At 35.4% G+C, this 15988-nt stretch overlaps 1 protein-coding gene and 1 long non-coding RNA gene across 6 annotated transcripts in view; one reads left to right on the top strand and one right to left on the bottom strand.

Annotated features, from left to right (window-relative positions):
* LOC143356642 (uncharacterized) overlaps positions 1–15988 on the top strand; it is a 281650-nt gene that overhangs the window by 259839 nt on the left and 5823 nt on the right. For all 5 annotated transcript variants that reach the window (XM_076792507.1, XM_076792509.1, XM_076792510.1 and 2 more), the window contains one exon: positions 14984–15118. In XM_076792507.1, coding sequence (XP_076648622.1) covers positions 14984–15118 — 135 coding nt within the window. The remainder of the gene's footprint in view (positions 1–14983; positions 15119–15988) is intronic.
* Positions 7371–15988, bottom strand: part of LOC143356653 (uncharacterized) — a 41566-nt gene continuing 32948 nt past the window's right edge. Inside the window, exon 4 of the long non-coding RNA XR_013082713.1 lies at positions 7371–7381. This is a non-coding gene — a long non-coding RNA (uncharacterized LOC143356653). The remainder of the gene's footprint in view (positions 7382–15988) is intronic.

The following is a 15988-nucleotide window of genomic DNA, read 5'->3' as shown; positions in this document are numbered from 1 at the left end:
ATATCTTCTGCTTAAGTCTGCTAATCGTAGGTATACTCCGGTAATTCGTTAGTCCCTGGCCGATTCTATTCTTAGTCTTACGTAAATCCTCATCGATCGTTGATTCTTCTGTTGCTTTCTGAAATAACCTTACAAGATTTTTCAAGGTGAAACATTTAATGCGAACAGCAAAACGTTATTTGCAACACACTACAATATCTATCGTTTAATAATGTTTCACTTATTGTTTTGAGAACGGTTCGATATCAACTATAAGAACGTGTAATCAAACATGTACAGCTCCGTTGACAGATTTGAATGTGACTGTGAATGTCAAATAATTATAATAACATAACATCCATCTGAAACATTTCTTTCCAATTTTTAATATTTGGGTAAGGAATCGCGTATATACATACATACGTATGCATACAGCCGGGGATAAAAATAAGTGGACAGTTAGTGGAAATAGATAAAAATGAAGTTTAATCGAATTAACATGACTGTTATAAACTTAAGTTTTATTTATCTTTATAGTGTATACATTATTTAGTGAATAATTGAAGTTTATATTTACATCTTTGTGTAAACACGCCGTACCATAACGGAAGTGCGGCTTGAAGGGCGGCTTACTTTCGTTTAGGTGTAAGGGGCTTTTAAGGAAAAAACTCACTTTGTCATACTTTCAGTTGAGTTATACGGTTATGTGTACATTACTATTGATATCTTCAGCACTGTGCACGCAATCTTGTATCATTCCTTTGCATTAATAAAGTCTAACAAAAAAACTAAAAATAATACAATAGTATGACTAAATTTTTTAAATGCTTTTACTGTTTTGCACGTGAATATACTCATTCTTGTCAGAAATGCATAAAATCGCAGTCTAGTTATGATTAATACAGCTATGCTTTTATAACGTCGATTAAACTGAAGCACAGAAAGTTACATTTCCATTATTTTCCACACGATTCTCATAATAAAAATTGAGTTATTTTATTATTAGGAGCAGGTTCATTTTTTACTGCATATTTACAATATGAACATCATAAAATCTATTATTTCAATGTGTTCGTAAATATATTAACTTGCTGTTCTTTATTTTTTGTTATTCCAAATGCTTTTAACTTTAGACTTTAATATATTTTGGGAAATGAAAAAAAGAAGATGAAGAACTGCAGAAAAAGCCAATATGTTGTAGTATATCATCAGGTACTGTAAGTAGGTTTCGGGAAACATTATCGATTTCTATAACCACACGGAAAGAAATAAATAGTGGTATTTCTAGAGATTGTGCAGGTCATCAAAGAGATTCATCTTGACTATTCCAAGAACTTTCGCGTTCCTGGTTTCTTTAGCCTTGATGCAGTATGTGTGCTGGACGTCCGTTATCTCAATATTACAATAATTGTCTAGTAATTCAAAGGTAACTTTTCACACCTGACGTTATTAAAAAATCATGAAAGTTATAGGTCGCAAATTTATCAGAATATACGAGTACTTCATAATACAGTTCTCCCTCCGAGAGTGATAAAATCGCCTACTCCGAGGGTGATAAAACTTCATCCCCACAGTAGGGGGTTCTACCTTGGACGCCCAGTCGCGCTACGGTGTAACACGATCCGAGGCAGGATATCGGTGAGGCAATACCAACCAACGTAATAAGGCAAACCTTTACCAACGTATTGGTGAAACTTTTCTGATTAAAATGAGCCCAAATAGGGCAGAATTTGATTATATACAGGGTGTCTCACCTAACTGGAGCATCTAAAATATCTCGCTTATTTTTTATGATAGAAAAAAATTTCAGAGGAAAATATTAGTTGGTTCAGAAGGACAAATACTATGATAGACAAAAGAATTTGTTCAAGGTTATATTTTTTGAGATTTCAAAGTCATCGAGGTTTTTTTTAATGGAGTGATATATTTTTATTATAGCTACATGATAGCCCAGGTCGAGACGAATCCAACGATCTGTAATATTATGACCTTCACATGACCTTGAGTATGAAAAATTCATAAAAGTAGGGCACTTAAAGTAAATAGTGAATTAACGATGACAGAATACATAATGAAGGAAAAATTTCAGCAAGTGTTCAAAATGATGTCCATTAACTTCAACACATTTATGTAACCGATTAATGAACGATTCTCTGACCCTCCTCATAACTTGATCACTGATATTAGCACATGCAGCTCTAATCCGTTCTCTCATATTTTCCGGTGCTGTGGGAATGTCGTTATAAACTTCTGATTTTATTCGTGGTGATATTTTATTGAGGTGTATATCCGGCGAACGTGCAGGCCATCGAATATCTGCACCACGACCGATCCAGCGTTGCGGAAATTTTTGGTCTAATACTTGGCGAGCTATTAATGCATTGTGTGCCGGACAGCCGTCATGTTGAAAAAACATTTGATTTTAGTTAAAAAACTAACATATTTTAGACCATTCAAAGTGCCATCGATGAAATATGGTTCATGACACATTTGCTTTGGCAATACCTAGAGAACGTCCAATTTTTCGACAACTTGTAGAAGGACTAATATTGACTGTAGCTAATACAAAAGTTTCGGCATCTTCTCCAGTAGCAGGCTTTGATCGTTTTCTGATCATTGATTTAACACTCCCTGTTTTACAAAACAATTGAACTATACGGTCAAAACTTTGTCGAGAAAGAAGATTTCTCACAGGGTATCTTTCTGCGTTCTGAGTTGAGATGCTTCTACTGAGATATTTTTAGCCTCACCATAAACTAAAATCATTTCTACCTTTTCTGCATCACTGTACACGTACACCATCGTTTCAGAGAAGTAATAATATCTTTCACAATCGAATAAAAATCGATGAATTTCTTAAACGTACTGATTAGAGTCACCGAAAGGACAAAATTTGTATCAGTGTTTACAATTTACTGTGAAAGGATGTCGAGGATCTTAGAATGCGATTTCATAAACACGTTTATTCCGGAAAAAGACAAGGACTAGAGGTTACCCTCGTGCGCGCTACGACCACGTTGGCTTCTTCTCCGCTCTACTCTTTTAACTGTTTTTGCAGTGTAGGCGGTTACATTTCGGAAGCCAATCACGGGTGTCTTAATTCTAAAGTACGCCCTCCGAGAGGCGACAGGGTGAGGGAAACCGACCAGTTTATTAGGGTACCCTCGCCCCGAATCCTCGTCGCCTACCTAGGGCCCTTAACATTACGCATTTGGTCCGCAGATGTCTTACGGTACGTCAACGGCTATTGAGACCTTTAGGTAAAATACGAAGTCTCTAATAAATCATCACAAAACATAAAGTTCCGCTAAATCTCAAAAATAGCCTGAAGTCACGTCCGCACCGTAATCATAAACTGCGCCCTTGGCCGGCCTATGGTTGCGGCCCGCATGGGTCGCGGTCGCTCGAATTCCTTACAACTGTAAGCGTATTTACAGTCATTAGTCAAAGTTCAAGAACATTTCTTGAAACCCTAGGGGGATCATGTCATCGTTACTTCACTATTTACATCAAGTGCCCTACTATTATGAATTTTTCATACTCAAGGTCACGTGAAAGTCATAATATTAAAGGTTGTTGGATTCGTCTTGACCTCGGCTATCATGTAGCTATAATAAAAATATATCATTCCATTTAAAAAAACTTCAATGACCTTGAAATCTCAAAAAATATAACCTTGAACAAATTTTTTTGCCTATCATAATATTTGCCCCTTTGAACCACATAATGTGTTCCTGTGACATTTTTTCTATCATAAAAAACAAGCGAGATATTTAAGACGCAGTACCGAATTTGCTTCCACTATCCCGACAGTGATCACTGTAAACATTCGAATTCGCTTCGACTATTCCGAGAGTAATCAATGAACAAGATCATTGTAATTTCTTCATTTTTAGTTCTATTTGCACAAAACTTTCATCAACAGATTTGTGAGATTTTTCAGGTTAAAAAGAGACCAAACTCGACAGAGTTTCAATCATATTTACCTATGTCATAGCGAGTTATGAGCACACTTTAAATAAGTAAATATGGTCCGAAATTATGCCGTGTTTTCGACTCATCTTAATTAGAAAAACATCACAAATACGTTGGCAAAAGTTTGGTAGAAAAAGAAGCAAAAATAAAAAACTTGCTATTTGCATTGACATCGTAATCGATATGCAATCTTTTAGACTGTGCCAGCTGCCTCGACCTACAGTCCCCCTGTGTCGTTTGCGCGCTGTCCTTCTGTATGTTCGGCAAACTGCAAATAACGTAGTACATACTTCCACGATCATTGATACTCCATAGCCCCGAGTTTTGATCGTTCGCGCTGAGAATACATACTGCACTATGTGAAATGTAGAATACTAAACATCACCGGGGCAATGCACCTTTTTGCACAGCAAATCTATCATCTATTTTTAACCGCATTTTGCCGTACGGTTCGAAGAAATTAAAGATCGATAATGACTTCAGCAGATTTCCACGAAGGGCAGTGTCATTGAACCCTGGTGGTCTTCTTAATTCGTTACACGAGACCAGACCAGACCATTGTATATATATATATATATATATATATATATATATATATATATATATATATATATATATATATATATATATATATATATGATATATACAATGATAAAATAAAAATAAAATAAAATAAAAAGGCAAGAATGAGCTGACAATTGTGAAAAACAGTAATTTTCAATCGTTTTGAATCATTTATAACTCACAAACCAATTAAACAATTTCCATGAAAATTTTCAGCTTGTATATCATTTCTATGAATCTACTAAACACATTTTTTAAATTTTCATTACAGGCGCAAATAAGAAAGTTGTAAAAAGCAACTTTTATTATTTTTTTCGGAATTTCGGGTAAATGCAATTTGTCTAAAATTTTCATTAGACGTCATCTACTAAATTAATTCTACACTCTTCAGAAAAATTAAAGGAGCACCTCTTCAAACCCGAGAAATTGGGTCAATTGTAAGGGTCGGTTTATTGGGTCGGTTTTAAGTGATTATAACTCCGGCAAAAATTGTTGTATCGATATCGTTAAAAACCGTTTGAAAGCTTGAAGTCTCCACTTTCAGATGCTTTTTCAAATTTTCGGCTACGTCGTTTTTTACCATAATTACAGCATTATAAATAAGACTTTGATAGATTTTTGTTCAACTTCCATCACATCACATGGGGACAGATACAATTTTTTGATAAATTGCAAAAAATTGCAAAAAATTTCCTGTGCAAAAAACCTGTTTGTCGAACATAGTGTGATTTTTTTTTGTTCGAGGTATGCAGCATTGAAGCAAAAATGGTCTTTTCAACTTTAACTGGCTCTAGAAAGCGAACAAATCATCGTAGAATTTTGTGCCAAAAAGCAACAGAAAGAGCATTTCTTTCTCATGGAGGCACTTCTTTTATTTTTTCAATTTAATTAACATTTCGATATATCAATTTTTCTGAAAATATGCTTAAAATGTGCATAAATTCCATTTTTCATTCAACCCGCTATACCTCGGCGACAAATGAGCGTAATATCCATATCTTAAGGTCAGATTGAAACTGAGATTCTGCCGATTCGATTGAGCACCTGATGAACTCACTGCGACAATGTTTCACCTATGGCTAATGTGTTTAAAGTTATCGGTTAAAGTTGGCGTTAGATTCAAACGTGCTTTCTTATTCGCATCCGCACCTACCGAAGCAAGTGAGGAGAACTCTGACATTCTGTATAACGGTATAACTGTGTTAAAAAGCAACGTAGCAGAAATTTTGAAAATGCATTTGAAAGTAGAGACTTCAAGCTTTCAAATGGTTTGTTAACGATATCGATTAACAATTGTGCCGTTATTTTTTAGTTATGATCACTTAAAATTAACGCAATTTCTCAGGTTTGCACAGGTCATCCGTTAATTTCTTTAGCGTAGTATGTAGTATAATAAAAGGTCTTTTATTCTATGTACAAATATGAACATTAAACTCGTGTTTACAATATCAAAGTTAGTTCTTATGTCCTGCATAATGTATTACTTTTTTATGGAAAACTCATACCCAAGTTTGCAGAAAACTGAACAGAATTAAAAGGCAGGGCCCGCTAAATAGCCTTACCGACGAACCTAGAACGAAACGCTCCCTTTCCTTTCCCTCCTCTTTCTCTCACACAATATGAGCCGCAAACATGTGACAATCTTCATATAATTTTTCACAGTTTAGTGATATTATTTTCGTAGGGTACGGTTAGTTTACGTCATTGTAACTTGCCTGACATGTTTGTGGCGCTTCGCTCGCGTAAAGTCTATTCCATTCCTGGCATCTCGACCAACATCTTTTGGCAATCTGTCCAAATCGACCATGGGTTGATGTACAATATATTTTACTTGATGCAGTCTTTTTGCTAATGCAAAGTTCTTGTATATTTCCTTTCTTAACTGCTTCGTTTAGTTTTTCTTTTTGGATAATGGCTATTTATTAATCACTATTTCTTATTACTATATGGTTTACTTTGTCTTTGTGTAAAATGTCTCATTTGTTACGTAAATCTTACAAAAGAGTTATTTTACAAAAAACGTTTGGATTGTTTCAAATTTGTTAAATAGATACAAAGCTTTAGAGTTTGCGACTGTACTTAATTGACATCTAAAAATACTGTACTAAATGATTTACATCTGGTCTAGCCCGTGTCGTAATTACATTTTATCCGAGGAAATTGTGCGCAATTGCGCAGAAGCTCGCTTTAAGCACTGCTTAAGCACATCTAAACGTCTCTGATGTATATCATAAAAAATATATATATAAGTAATTTTGTTCCAAAAGTCTATAAAATCGTTTCTTGAAAGTAACATTCGTTTAACATTTATAGTTAAGCACAAAAATATTGGTAAATGTTGACAAGAGAGGATCCATCTCCAATGACCTTGGCAGTGACAAATGTCAGGCCACGGCCTTGGATGTTGTCGAGCTCAACATTCTGAGCAACTTTTTCCTACACATGTACCCGTCGCTCGGTGTTAGTTTCCCAAATATTTGCAAAAAACTTTAGTTAAACTTATATTACAAGTACATTTTATTCTGGCACAAGCTGACACTGAACGGTAATTAAAATACTGGGTGTTCCAAAAATATCGGAAAATCTTACAAGGGGTGGTTCCTGAGGTCAGTTAAAGTAACTTTTTCTTTAGTGATAATTTTCACTTCAGCCTTGTTAAGGAGTTATTAATGAAAAACATGAACCAATCACAGCGCAGCTACAGCGGACGGACTCTGGCTCGGCCAACTGCAACGCCACGCTCAGAGGGACCTGTCGCCGAGCCGTATTTCGTTCGTTATAGCGGCGTTCTAATTCGTCCGTATTTTCCGTTAATAAATCCTTAACAAAGCCGAAACGGAAATTTTCGCTAAGGAAGAAGTTACTTCAAATGATCTCAGAAACCGCTTCTTTCAAGGTTTTCCGACATTGTTGGGATCATATACAGGATCTCAAAGAACAGGCATAGTAGAAGTTGATTGGTGTTATTGTGGCGAGGGGGCGGAGAGGATGGATTTTTGTATGTATGGTCGGGCCGAGGCGTTCACGAACGTAACCTTAACCCCAACCAACTCCGAATCGGCCGTAACTTTCGACAATTTCATAAAAAATTATATTTAATTTCATGTATTTTTTGAAATAATGAGCAGAATCTATCCAATAAACAAATAAAAAAATAAATTAAATTAATTAATTTTAGATATTAATGTTTTATTTTTTACCATCCTGCATTAAAACTTGCAGAATTAACCATACTCATAATCTCGATTTATTTAAAGTTTTTTTAAGACCGAGCGACGGGTACATATGTAGAGAAAAGTTGTTCAGAATATTGACGTTGATAACATATGTCAAGGCCAAGGTCATTGGAGCTGTGTCCACTAAATTTAATATTTACCAAATATAAACAAAATCCGAAACACTACCACGATAAGTGTCCGATTCCGTGTCGAGTGTCCCCTCTACAACATAAATTTTCGTGTGAAATAATCACAGCAAATATTCCAATTACGAACATGCATATTTATTTTTACGAGAACCTAAATAATTATTTTGTTGGCATTAATTCATTTATTTTGCTGGAAGTTTCTTTCTTACGGAAAGAATGTTGTCGATTCTGTTTTAACGATAGTAGAATTAATTGTAATGTTTGAATATTTTATCTGCGCAGATATGAAATAGTAGAATAAACTTGGGTTATTCTATGGTGCTGTTCCATTCGTTTCAAAGTCAGCATGTTATGATAAGAAATTCATTTGGGCAAAATTAATTGAAGTGAGGCAATGTTGTCTGGGTGATTGCGTATTTATATTTGATGAGCTGGTCGAAGATGAGTAGAATATTCGAAATGAAGATTATTTTCACGCTTTCGCGAGGCCAAAACAAATGATCGGTTGACACGGTTGGTCAAACCGTTTTATGAGCACCCTAATGTGTCGTTCTTTACTTACTATTAGTTAAATACGTTGATATGACGTATGACAGATTCACCGAAAAAATGACTTTCGGTTAAACTTTACCTCAGGAAACCAAAAATTTTTAACTTTCTTTAAGCAATCCTGTAGATTTTGGCGAGAAAATGCTGAAAATCCAAGTTATAATATGAGGAATTCACTGGTTCAAAAGTTATGCGTGTTTAAAATTGAGCGATTTTAAGCGCTTTTGACAGGTAAGGGTGCTGTCATGTTGTTATGTACTCAGCGTCGCCTAACGAGCGGAGAGCAGAAGAGTTTTCACTTTGTTGGAATTCAACGATACCATAGCGTGTTAGGTATAAGTATTTTGCATTTAGGGTAAAAGCAGTTAGCCTGTGTGCACCGCAGCATCGTGCATTCCCACGTAAAGTTGTCGGTCATCTTAGATTCACTATTCTTATTTGCACGTCGAACACAAGTCATATAAGTCATTTCCAACACACTTTGCATGAACAGTACCGGCCAACTTGGAAAGTAACTACCTATCTCAGGCTTGGCAATTAACTAGCACGATCTGAAGCTTTCAGAGCCACCTCTGGCCTGCACCTTATCAACATTATCCATGAGGTACTATTGACAATGCGTTTTTTTTGTCGGTGGTATCCCCTGTAAGCCTATTCCACTGCATCGCATTGCAATTTCGAGAAAATAAATTTGGAAAATAGTTTTACTTATTTATATATTTAAGAAAACTAGATTTTCGCGCCCGTTTAGACCTGCTTGGCGAGAAAGAAGACTTGAAATTGTGAAGACTGAAAATTATCATGCGACGCAGTGGAATAGGTTTACGGGAGATTCCACTGACAAAAAACGTATTGACAACAATACGTCATGGGTGATGTGGAAATCTATTGATAAGAGAGTCGCCCTAAAGCACCACGGGCAGTTGATATGGTACGGGCCTGAGGTGCTCGAGAACTTGGACCGTCACGGGGAGCGAAACGCGCGGCAGGGTCAAGGGGCGTAGCCTTTGAGAAAGCCTCGTATCGTGCCCGTTAATTGCCAAGCCTGACCTATCTGCACCAATCGTTTCGGTTTTCTTCATAATCGTTAATAATGGCGAAACTTAGCTTTGCATATAATGATTACGTTCGCCTGCTCGTGCATGTAAGGAAAAAGAAACACCAATTACACTGTCCAATTTGGAGAGAAGGATTCGTTTACAGCCTAGGTAGCTTAATTTTATATGACTAATACAAGATCATATTGTCCCAACTATAGATGCACACCAAATTCCATTCTCAACTCCCCCTAAAAACCTTTGTAGTATATACAATGGAAGTCTTACTGTCGATTAAAATAACTCTATAGAAAGAAGAGTCTACAAAATTAAAATAAACTCTATATTAGTAACACTTTAATAGAATTCTATATTGATGTGATTCATTGGATTGTAAATATGCAAAAGACTCGTGTTGCGTCAAGACACCTGTAAATATAGTACAGCATTCTCGGCTACATATGTATGTATTTAGATATGTTGTTGTCTTTTTTAGGAAGTATGATTGCCCAGGTCAAAGTAAGACAAAATTCAAGAGTGACAAAATTACACCAAAAACTTCGTTTTCAAAATTAATTATTGAAAATTTGCCTGCAGCTGTACGCAAATCAAGTTTTCATTCGTTTGATGTATGTACTCAATTGAAATACGACAGGTGATTTTATATGATGTAAAAGTCATTATTCTTGACCTTTATTTTATTTTGACGTATAAAAGCACCTTCTAAAAGGATGATGAGATGTAGTCGAACACGCTGTACATGTCATTTTCATTATGTCGATCATAATGCAAAGCCACACACAATGAAATATACGTAATTAAGTTGGTATTGCTCAATTGCAAAATCAAAATTACAAAAAGACGACTGTATATGCGTCGACCAGGATGACATGGAAGGCTCGGATCAATACCCTTCCCAGAGCAGGTAGAAGCTTCTATAGCGATTCTCGTCTGGTCTCGATGGAAGGGAAAATACTTGGGCGAGATGTATAGTTATCGATATACAGGGTGATCTGCCAGAACTAGAACACAAAAATATCTCCATTCTCTTTATCATACGAGAAAATGATTAGAATAAACAGTATTTTAAAAAACTCATCTCCAAAGCCATTAATCTCGAGTTGTTTAGTTATTAAAATTGTCGACAAGTTTTATGAGAAAGTATACATCGTTTTGATTGCTTTTTATAGAGCGTTTTAAAGTGCATGCTCAAATAGATCAATCACTTATAGTGGTTAGTTATAAAACTAATTGCAAGCCAAAGTTAGGATAGCGTTAGATGCTGAAATTTATTTTAGCATGCCAGAAAGTGTATTCTTCTTTAGTAAACGTCGAGCGTTACTATAGTGACTATAAGCACCGGTTATAATTATTAGATTCATCTTGCCTTTCAAAATGACAAGTCACTAATGGTCCAACACTATCAGTAGGTACTGACAATGAGTTACATTAATCAGCATGCTGCCTCTTTTTTTGTTCAGATTCTAATGAGTCGCTCTATATAGCAGCGCAACCAAACATTTTGAGATGCCGACTTATGAATTATTCAATAAGAGGTTGCATGGCAGAATGTCGAAGTTGCAGCCGACAAACCGGCTTCCCATACGTCACTAATGCATTTTCCTTCACTAATGAAGTTCCCGTTTATGCATTTCCCGTTTGCCTAATGTTATCTCTATATTTGCTCCAATTGAGAAAAATGTTTTTAATTGTCACTATACAAATAGAAGCATGCATTAACGGATCATAAGAATCATTCAAGTTCTGAAAATCTCAATTTTCTAATCGTATAAAATTTGTTTAACTATAACGTATAACATATGACGTATAACATTTGTTTAACTGGCGCTCAAATTTGTTAATTAACGCTCCGGTTATTTTTTAAACAAATGGTAGATGTCATCGGAGTCAGACCATTAAGGACTAATTTACTTCAACCTTTCAATGATTCATATACATAATATAATACTTGACGTTTATTATATGACAAAAAGAGCCGAATGAACTAGAAACACTTATTATCACTTCACTTTCTTAATTTAGCTTATTATTTTTTTTAATAAACCTTTTCCATTAAACAAAGAATTAACTTTTAAGAAAGAAATAAACCATACGTATTCATTTAAAATAAAGAGATCGAAAAATATAAAAAGATGTGATATTACTTTCCCAATATATCTACATATTCCTATATAGGGTGGCCCTTTTAAATAAGGCCATCTAATTATCTCTTCAGGATATTGTGATTCAAAGAATATTTGTTACGTAATGTGCATGGTGTCAATCGACCAAATATCTGGTAAGAATATTTTTTATTATCGGTGTTTTTTCATACATAACTACATTTTTTTATTGCATCGTGTAAGTGATCGAAAAATACATTCAGATAAGTATAATAACTTTTATAATTGATCTTCGAAAATTAAAGTTGTAGCTAGAACTGATGTCGAATATCTTCGGCTAGGAGTCCTAAACCTGTGAACGAAAGAAAATATTTTTTATCACACTAAACATATCGATCAGCAGATGTGTGTATGTGTGAACTGTTAAAACAACATTCACTTTCTCTTCAGTTATTATCAGAGATGTTCAAAATGGTGTCCTTCTACGATGATACATTTCCTGAAACGTGCAGTGACCGACTGTACAGATCTTTCAATTGTTTCAGAATTAATATCAGCACGAGCTCTAATTATTCGGTTCTTCATGTCCTCTGGTATAGTTGGTTGTTCATTATAAACTGTTTGTTTCAATTTTCCCCACAAAAAATGTCTATTCGTGTGAGGTCTGGTGAACCCGGTGGCCATCCTACGACTCCAGTACGACATTTGTTTGACAAGGCGTGTCGAATGAGGTTGACAACCGTCATGCTGATACCAAATTCTTAAACGGATGTCTAGCGGTACATCGTATACAAGCATTTATAGCTCATTTTGCAAGAATGTTGCATACTTTTCTCCGTTTAATGTACCGTTTATGAAATAAGGACTAATTATTTGATTATTTAAAATGCCACACCAGACGTTTACACTCATACGATTAATTCATACAATTTAAAAAATCTGTTCCATGAAGGTCCTGGTGTAACGATAAATATAGGGATGAAGTTTTTTTTCTTGAAGTATTCGTATTAGGCTTGTTTTAGAAATGCCAGTTTCACGCTTAAATTGTCGTAAACTCACATGTGGATTTTCGTTAACTTTATCTACAATAGTTATTTTGCTTCTTTCGTTCCCAAGTGTTCTCATTCTTACACGTTTTTTCACAACACTACCAGTTTCACGGAAATTATTGATCACATTTGCATAAGTACAACGTGATGGAAAATTACGGTCTGGAAATTTATCTTTGTACATTCGAACTGCTTCCATTAAACAATGATTACAGCTTTACTGTAAATGAATACTATATCAACTTTCTCTTGCATTGAGTAATTCATTTCATACAGTATGTCGATACACTGATAGATAAATTGGAACTGATAAGGATTTCAAACCGTTAGGTATCATCAGTATTGAGATAGTAAACATGTTCATTTACATTCACTCTCTTGATTGTAGAGTCTTGGTCAAAGCCTACGATCTCGATAGACATCAGTTCTAGGTAAAATTTTAATTTTCGAAGATCAAGGTCATTTCAAGGTCATGTTAATATACATATCTGAAGGTATTTTTTGATCAGTTACACAATGCAATAAAAAAATGTAGTTATGTATAAAAAAACATCGATGACCTTGATAACTCCGAAAAAAATGACCTTCGGAAAAAATATTCTTGCCAGATATTTGGTCCATTGGCACCATGCACATTACGTAACAATTATTTTTTGCATCACAATAACCTGAAGATCTCCATCATTAGACTCCATCATAGAAATCCAGGGTCCGTGAAGCAAAATATGACTGAAGGTGCCTCCTTACATCTTCTACAGAAGTGAATGTAGTTCTGACTTCACCAAATGCACAGTAACACCTTCCTAAGTGATAAGCTAGGTTTAGGGGTTGATATTGCGGTTTGATTTGAAATAAGCCATTGCTTGGAACGCTTTATGTTATCATAAAGAATCCATTTTTCGTCTCCGGTAACGATTCTGCTAAGAGATGGATCTCTACGAAATCTGGATAGCAATGAAGTGCAAATTGATCGACGAATATTCTCGTTGGTCTCAGATAATTGATGCGGTACCCATATTCTTTGCCTATATGCCTTTCCCATTTCGTGTAGGCGCCTTTGTATAGTTGACCATGTGGACCCAAGGATTCTCGATAATTCTTGTATACTTAATTTTGGATCAGCTTCCACTAGAGATTTTAGGGTGTCATTATCAAATTCAACTGGTCGTCCACTTCGAGGCCTGTCAAAGAGATCATAATCACCAGCAGCAAACCTTCTGAAACCTTCTGAACCAACGTTGACACTTGTTGACCATCAATACACCTCCATAAACATCGCAAATTTTCTTTGTTGTTACTGTTGCATTAAATCCCGCATGAAAATGAAAAAGTATGCAATGACGAATATGATCCTCAGAAGGTACGGACGCCGCCATTTTATTACAGGGTTATAAAAAAATATTATACTTTTTAGAATATCTTGAACACAGGCTGCTTTACCGAAAACTGTAAAAGAATTCGTGTTTCCTCTTGAACGATCGGTACAGAACTAAAGACAAAACAAATTCTTTGCAAATAATTGATTACTTACGTAATCAATGATATTAAGCTCATTTGTCGCCGAGGCGTAGCGAGTTGAATGAATATCGAAATGTTAATTAAATTGAAAAAATAAAAGAAGTGCCTTCAAGAGAAAGAAATGCTCTTTCTATTGCTTTTTCGCATAAAATTCTACGATGATTTGTTCGCTTTCTAGAGCCAGTTAAAGTTGAAAAGACCATTTTTGCTTCAATGCTGCATAACTCGAACAAAAAGAAATCATACTATGTTCGACAACCAGGTTTTTTGCACAGGTAAGCAGGCGCTTTCAATTGATGGTAACGCAATTTATCAAAAAAATTTATTTGTCCCCATGTGATGTCTGAAAGTTGAACAAAATTTGTTGTATCTATCAAAGTCTTATTTATAACGCTGTAACTATGGTAAAAAACAATGTAGCGGAAAATTTGAAAAAGCATCTGAAAGTGGAGACTTCAAGCTTTCAAACGGTTTTTAACGATATCGATACAACAATTTTTGCCGGAGTTATGATCACTTCAAATTGACCCAATTTCTCGGGTTTGCAGAGGTGCCCCTTTAATTTTTCTGAGGAGTGTATGTCTGTTTTTGAAATATTACTAACATAACCTTGACATTATAAAATATAAATACAACTCAAAATCAAAATACCGACAACTATTGTGAAATAGCAATTTTATTGTAAAGATGAAATTATGAACGATCGTTGTACAGCTTCATTTTATTTACTTGTAGTAACCAATAAAAATTAGAGAAAGCATAATTTTTGGCATTTCACATTGCATGTATAGTAGTTGACATAAATCAATTTATCTGTTTCAGTAGCGGGATGGTGCAAAGCGTTGGTGCTAATTTATCCCCGGACCAAACATTCGGATCGATTCGCTCGCTATCAGTGACAAGAGAAGTCGCCAGTTTCCCTTTATCAAGAACGCCTACGCCACCTCCACAACACAGGTGGGTAATTTTTCTTGTGAAAAATAATAAAATATGTAAATTTTATGAAAGAATTATGTCTGGTTTGAATGTATATACGTATTTACCTGTCTAGGTATCTGAAATATAACATGATTGTTCATAGGGTAGAGTAGGGCTAAAAATCCGGTGGGTAAGAAGTCCCGAATTGAATACCTTTGTTTGTTTATGGTCGATTAAAGTTTAGCATACAGGGTGTCCCAAAAATGTTTCAAATCCTTTTCTTTTACAAAAACGTTCGCTTCAACTTTGTTAAGGGCGCGCGATAGCGGGGAGAGTCTGGCTCGGCAGCAAGATCCATTGAGCAAAAGCGTTGTTGCCGCGCTGCGATGATGAACAAGAGAAAGAGCAGGAATTTATTTAATTAAAACTCGCTTGCTCAGCCGTAAATACGCTTGCTGCTTCCAAATGTGTGTCACTGTGCCATTCGGAGACGAACTGCACAGCTGACTTCAGGTATACGGCAAAGCCGAAAACTAAGGGACGTATGGTCAGGTCAACGAACTGCATACCTGTTGGTGGACAGTAGGTGTGCGACAACCTAAGGGATGTATGGTCAAGTCAACGACCCGGACTTTCACTTTCACTTTCTTGTTGATAAATTAATCGTATGTTTATTTCACATAGATGCCTTGAAATTTCGTTTGTTTTGACTCGCTTTCTTGAAAAGGAGGTACACCGCGTCCTTCGCCAGCTTATTGTGACGTCAATTTTCAAGTCTCCATCTTTTTGATGAGCTCATTTTGATGGGCAAATTTCAAGGAGTCTGATAAAATTTTTTTCAAAATTTGAAAAACCTTGGCCACTCATCGAAAAAAAAACGCAAAATAAGAATTTGTTTACGTTTTTCGA

This window comes from Halictus rubicundus, chromosome 8, assembly GCF_050948215.1.
Source record: "Halictus rubicundus isolate RS-2024b chromosome 8, iyHalRubi1_principal, whole genome shotgun sequence".
Taxonomy (NCBI): domain Eukaryota; kingdom Metazoa; phylum Arthropoda; class Insecta; order Hymenoptera; family Halictidae; genus Halictus; species Halictus rubicundus.
The sequence above is the reverse complement of the archived record's forward strand: the minus strand, read 5'-3'. Positions and strand labels throughout refer to the sequence as shown.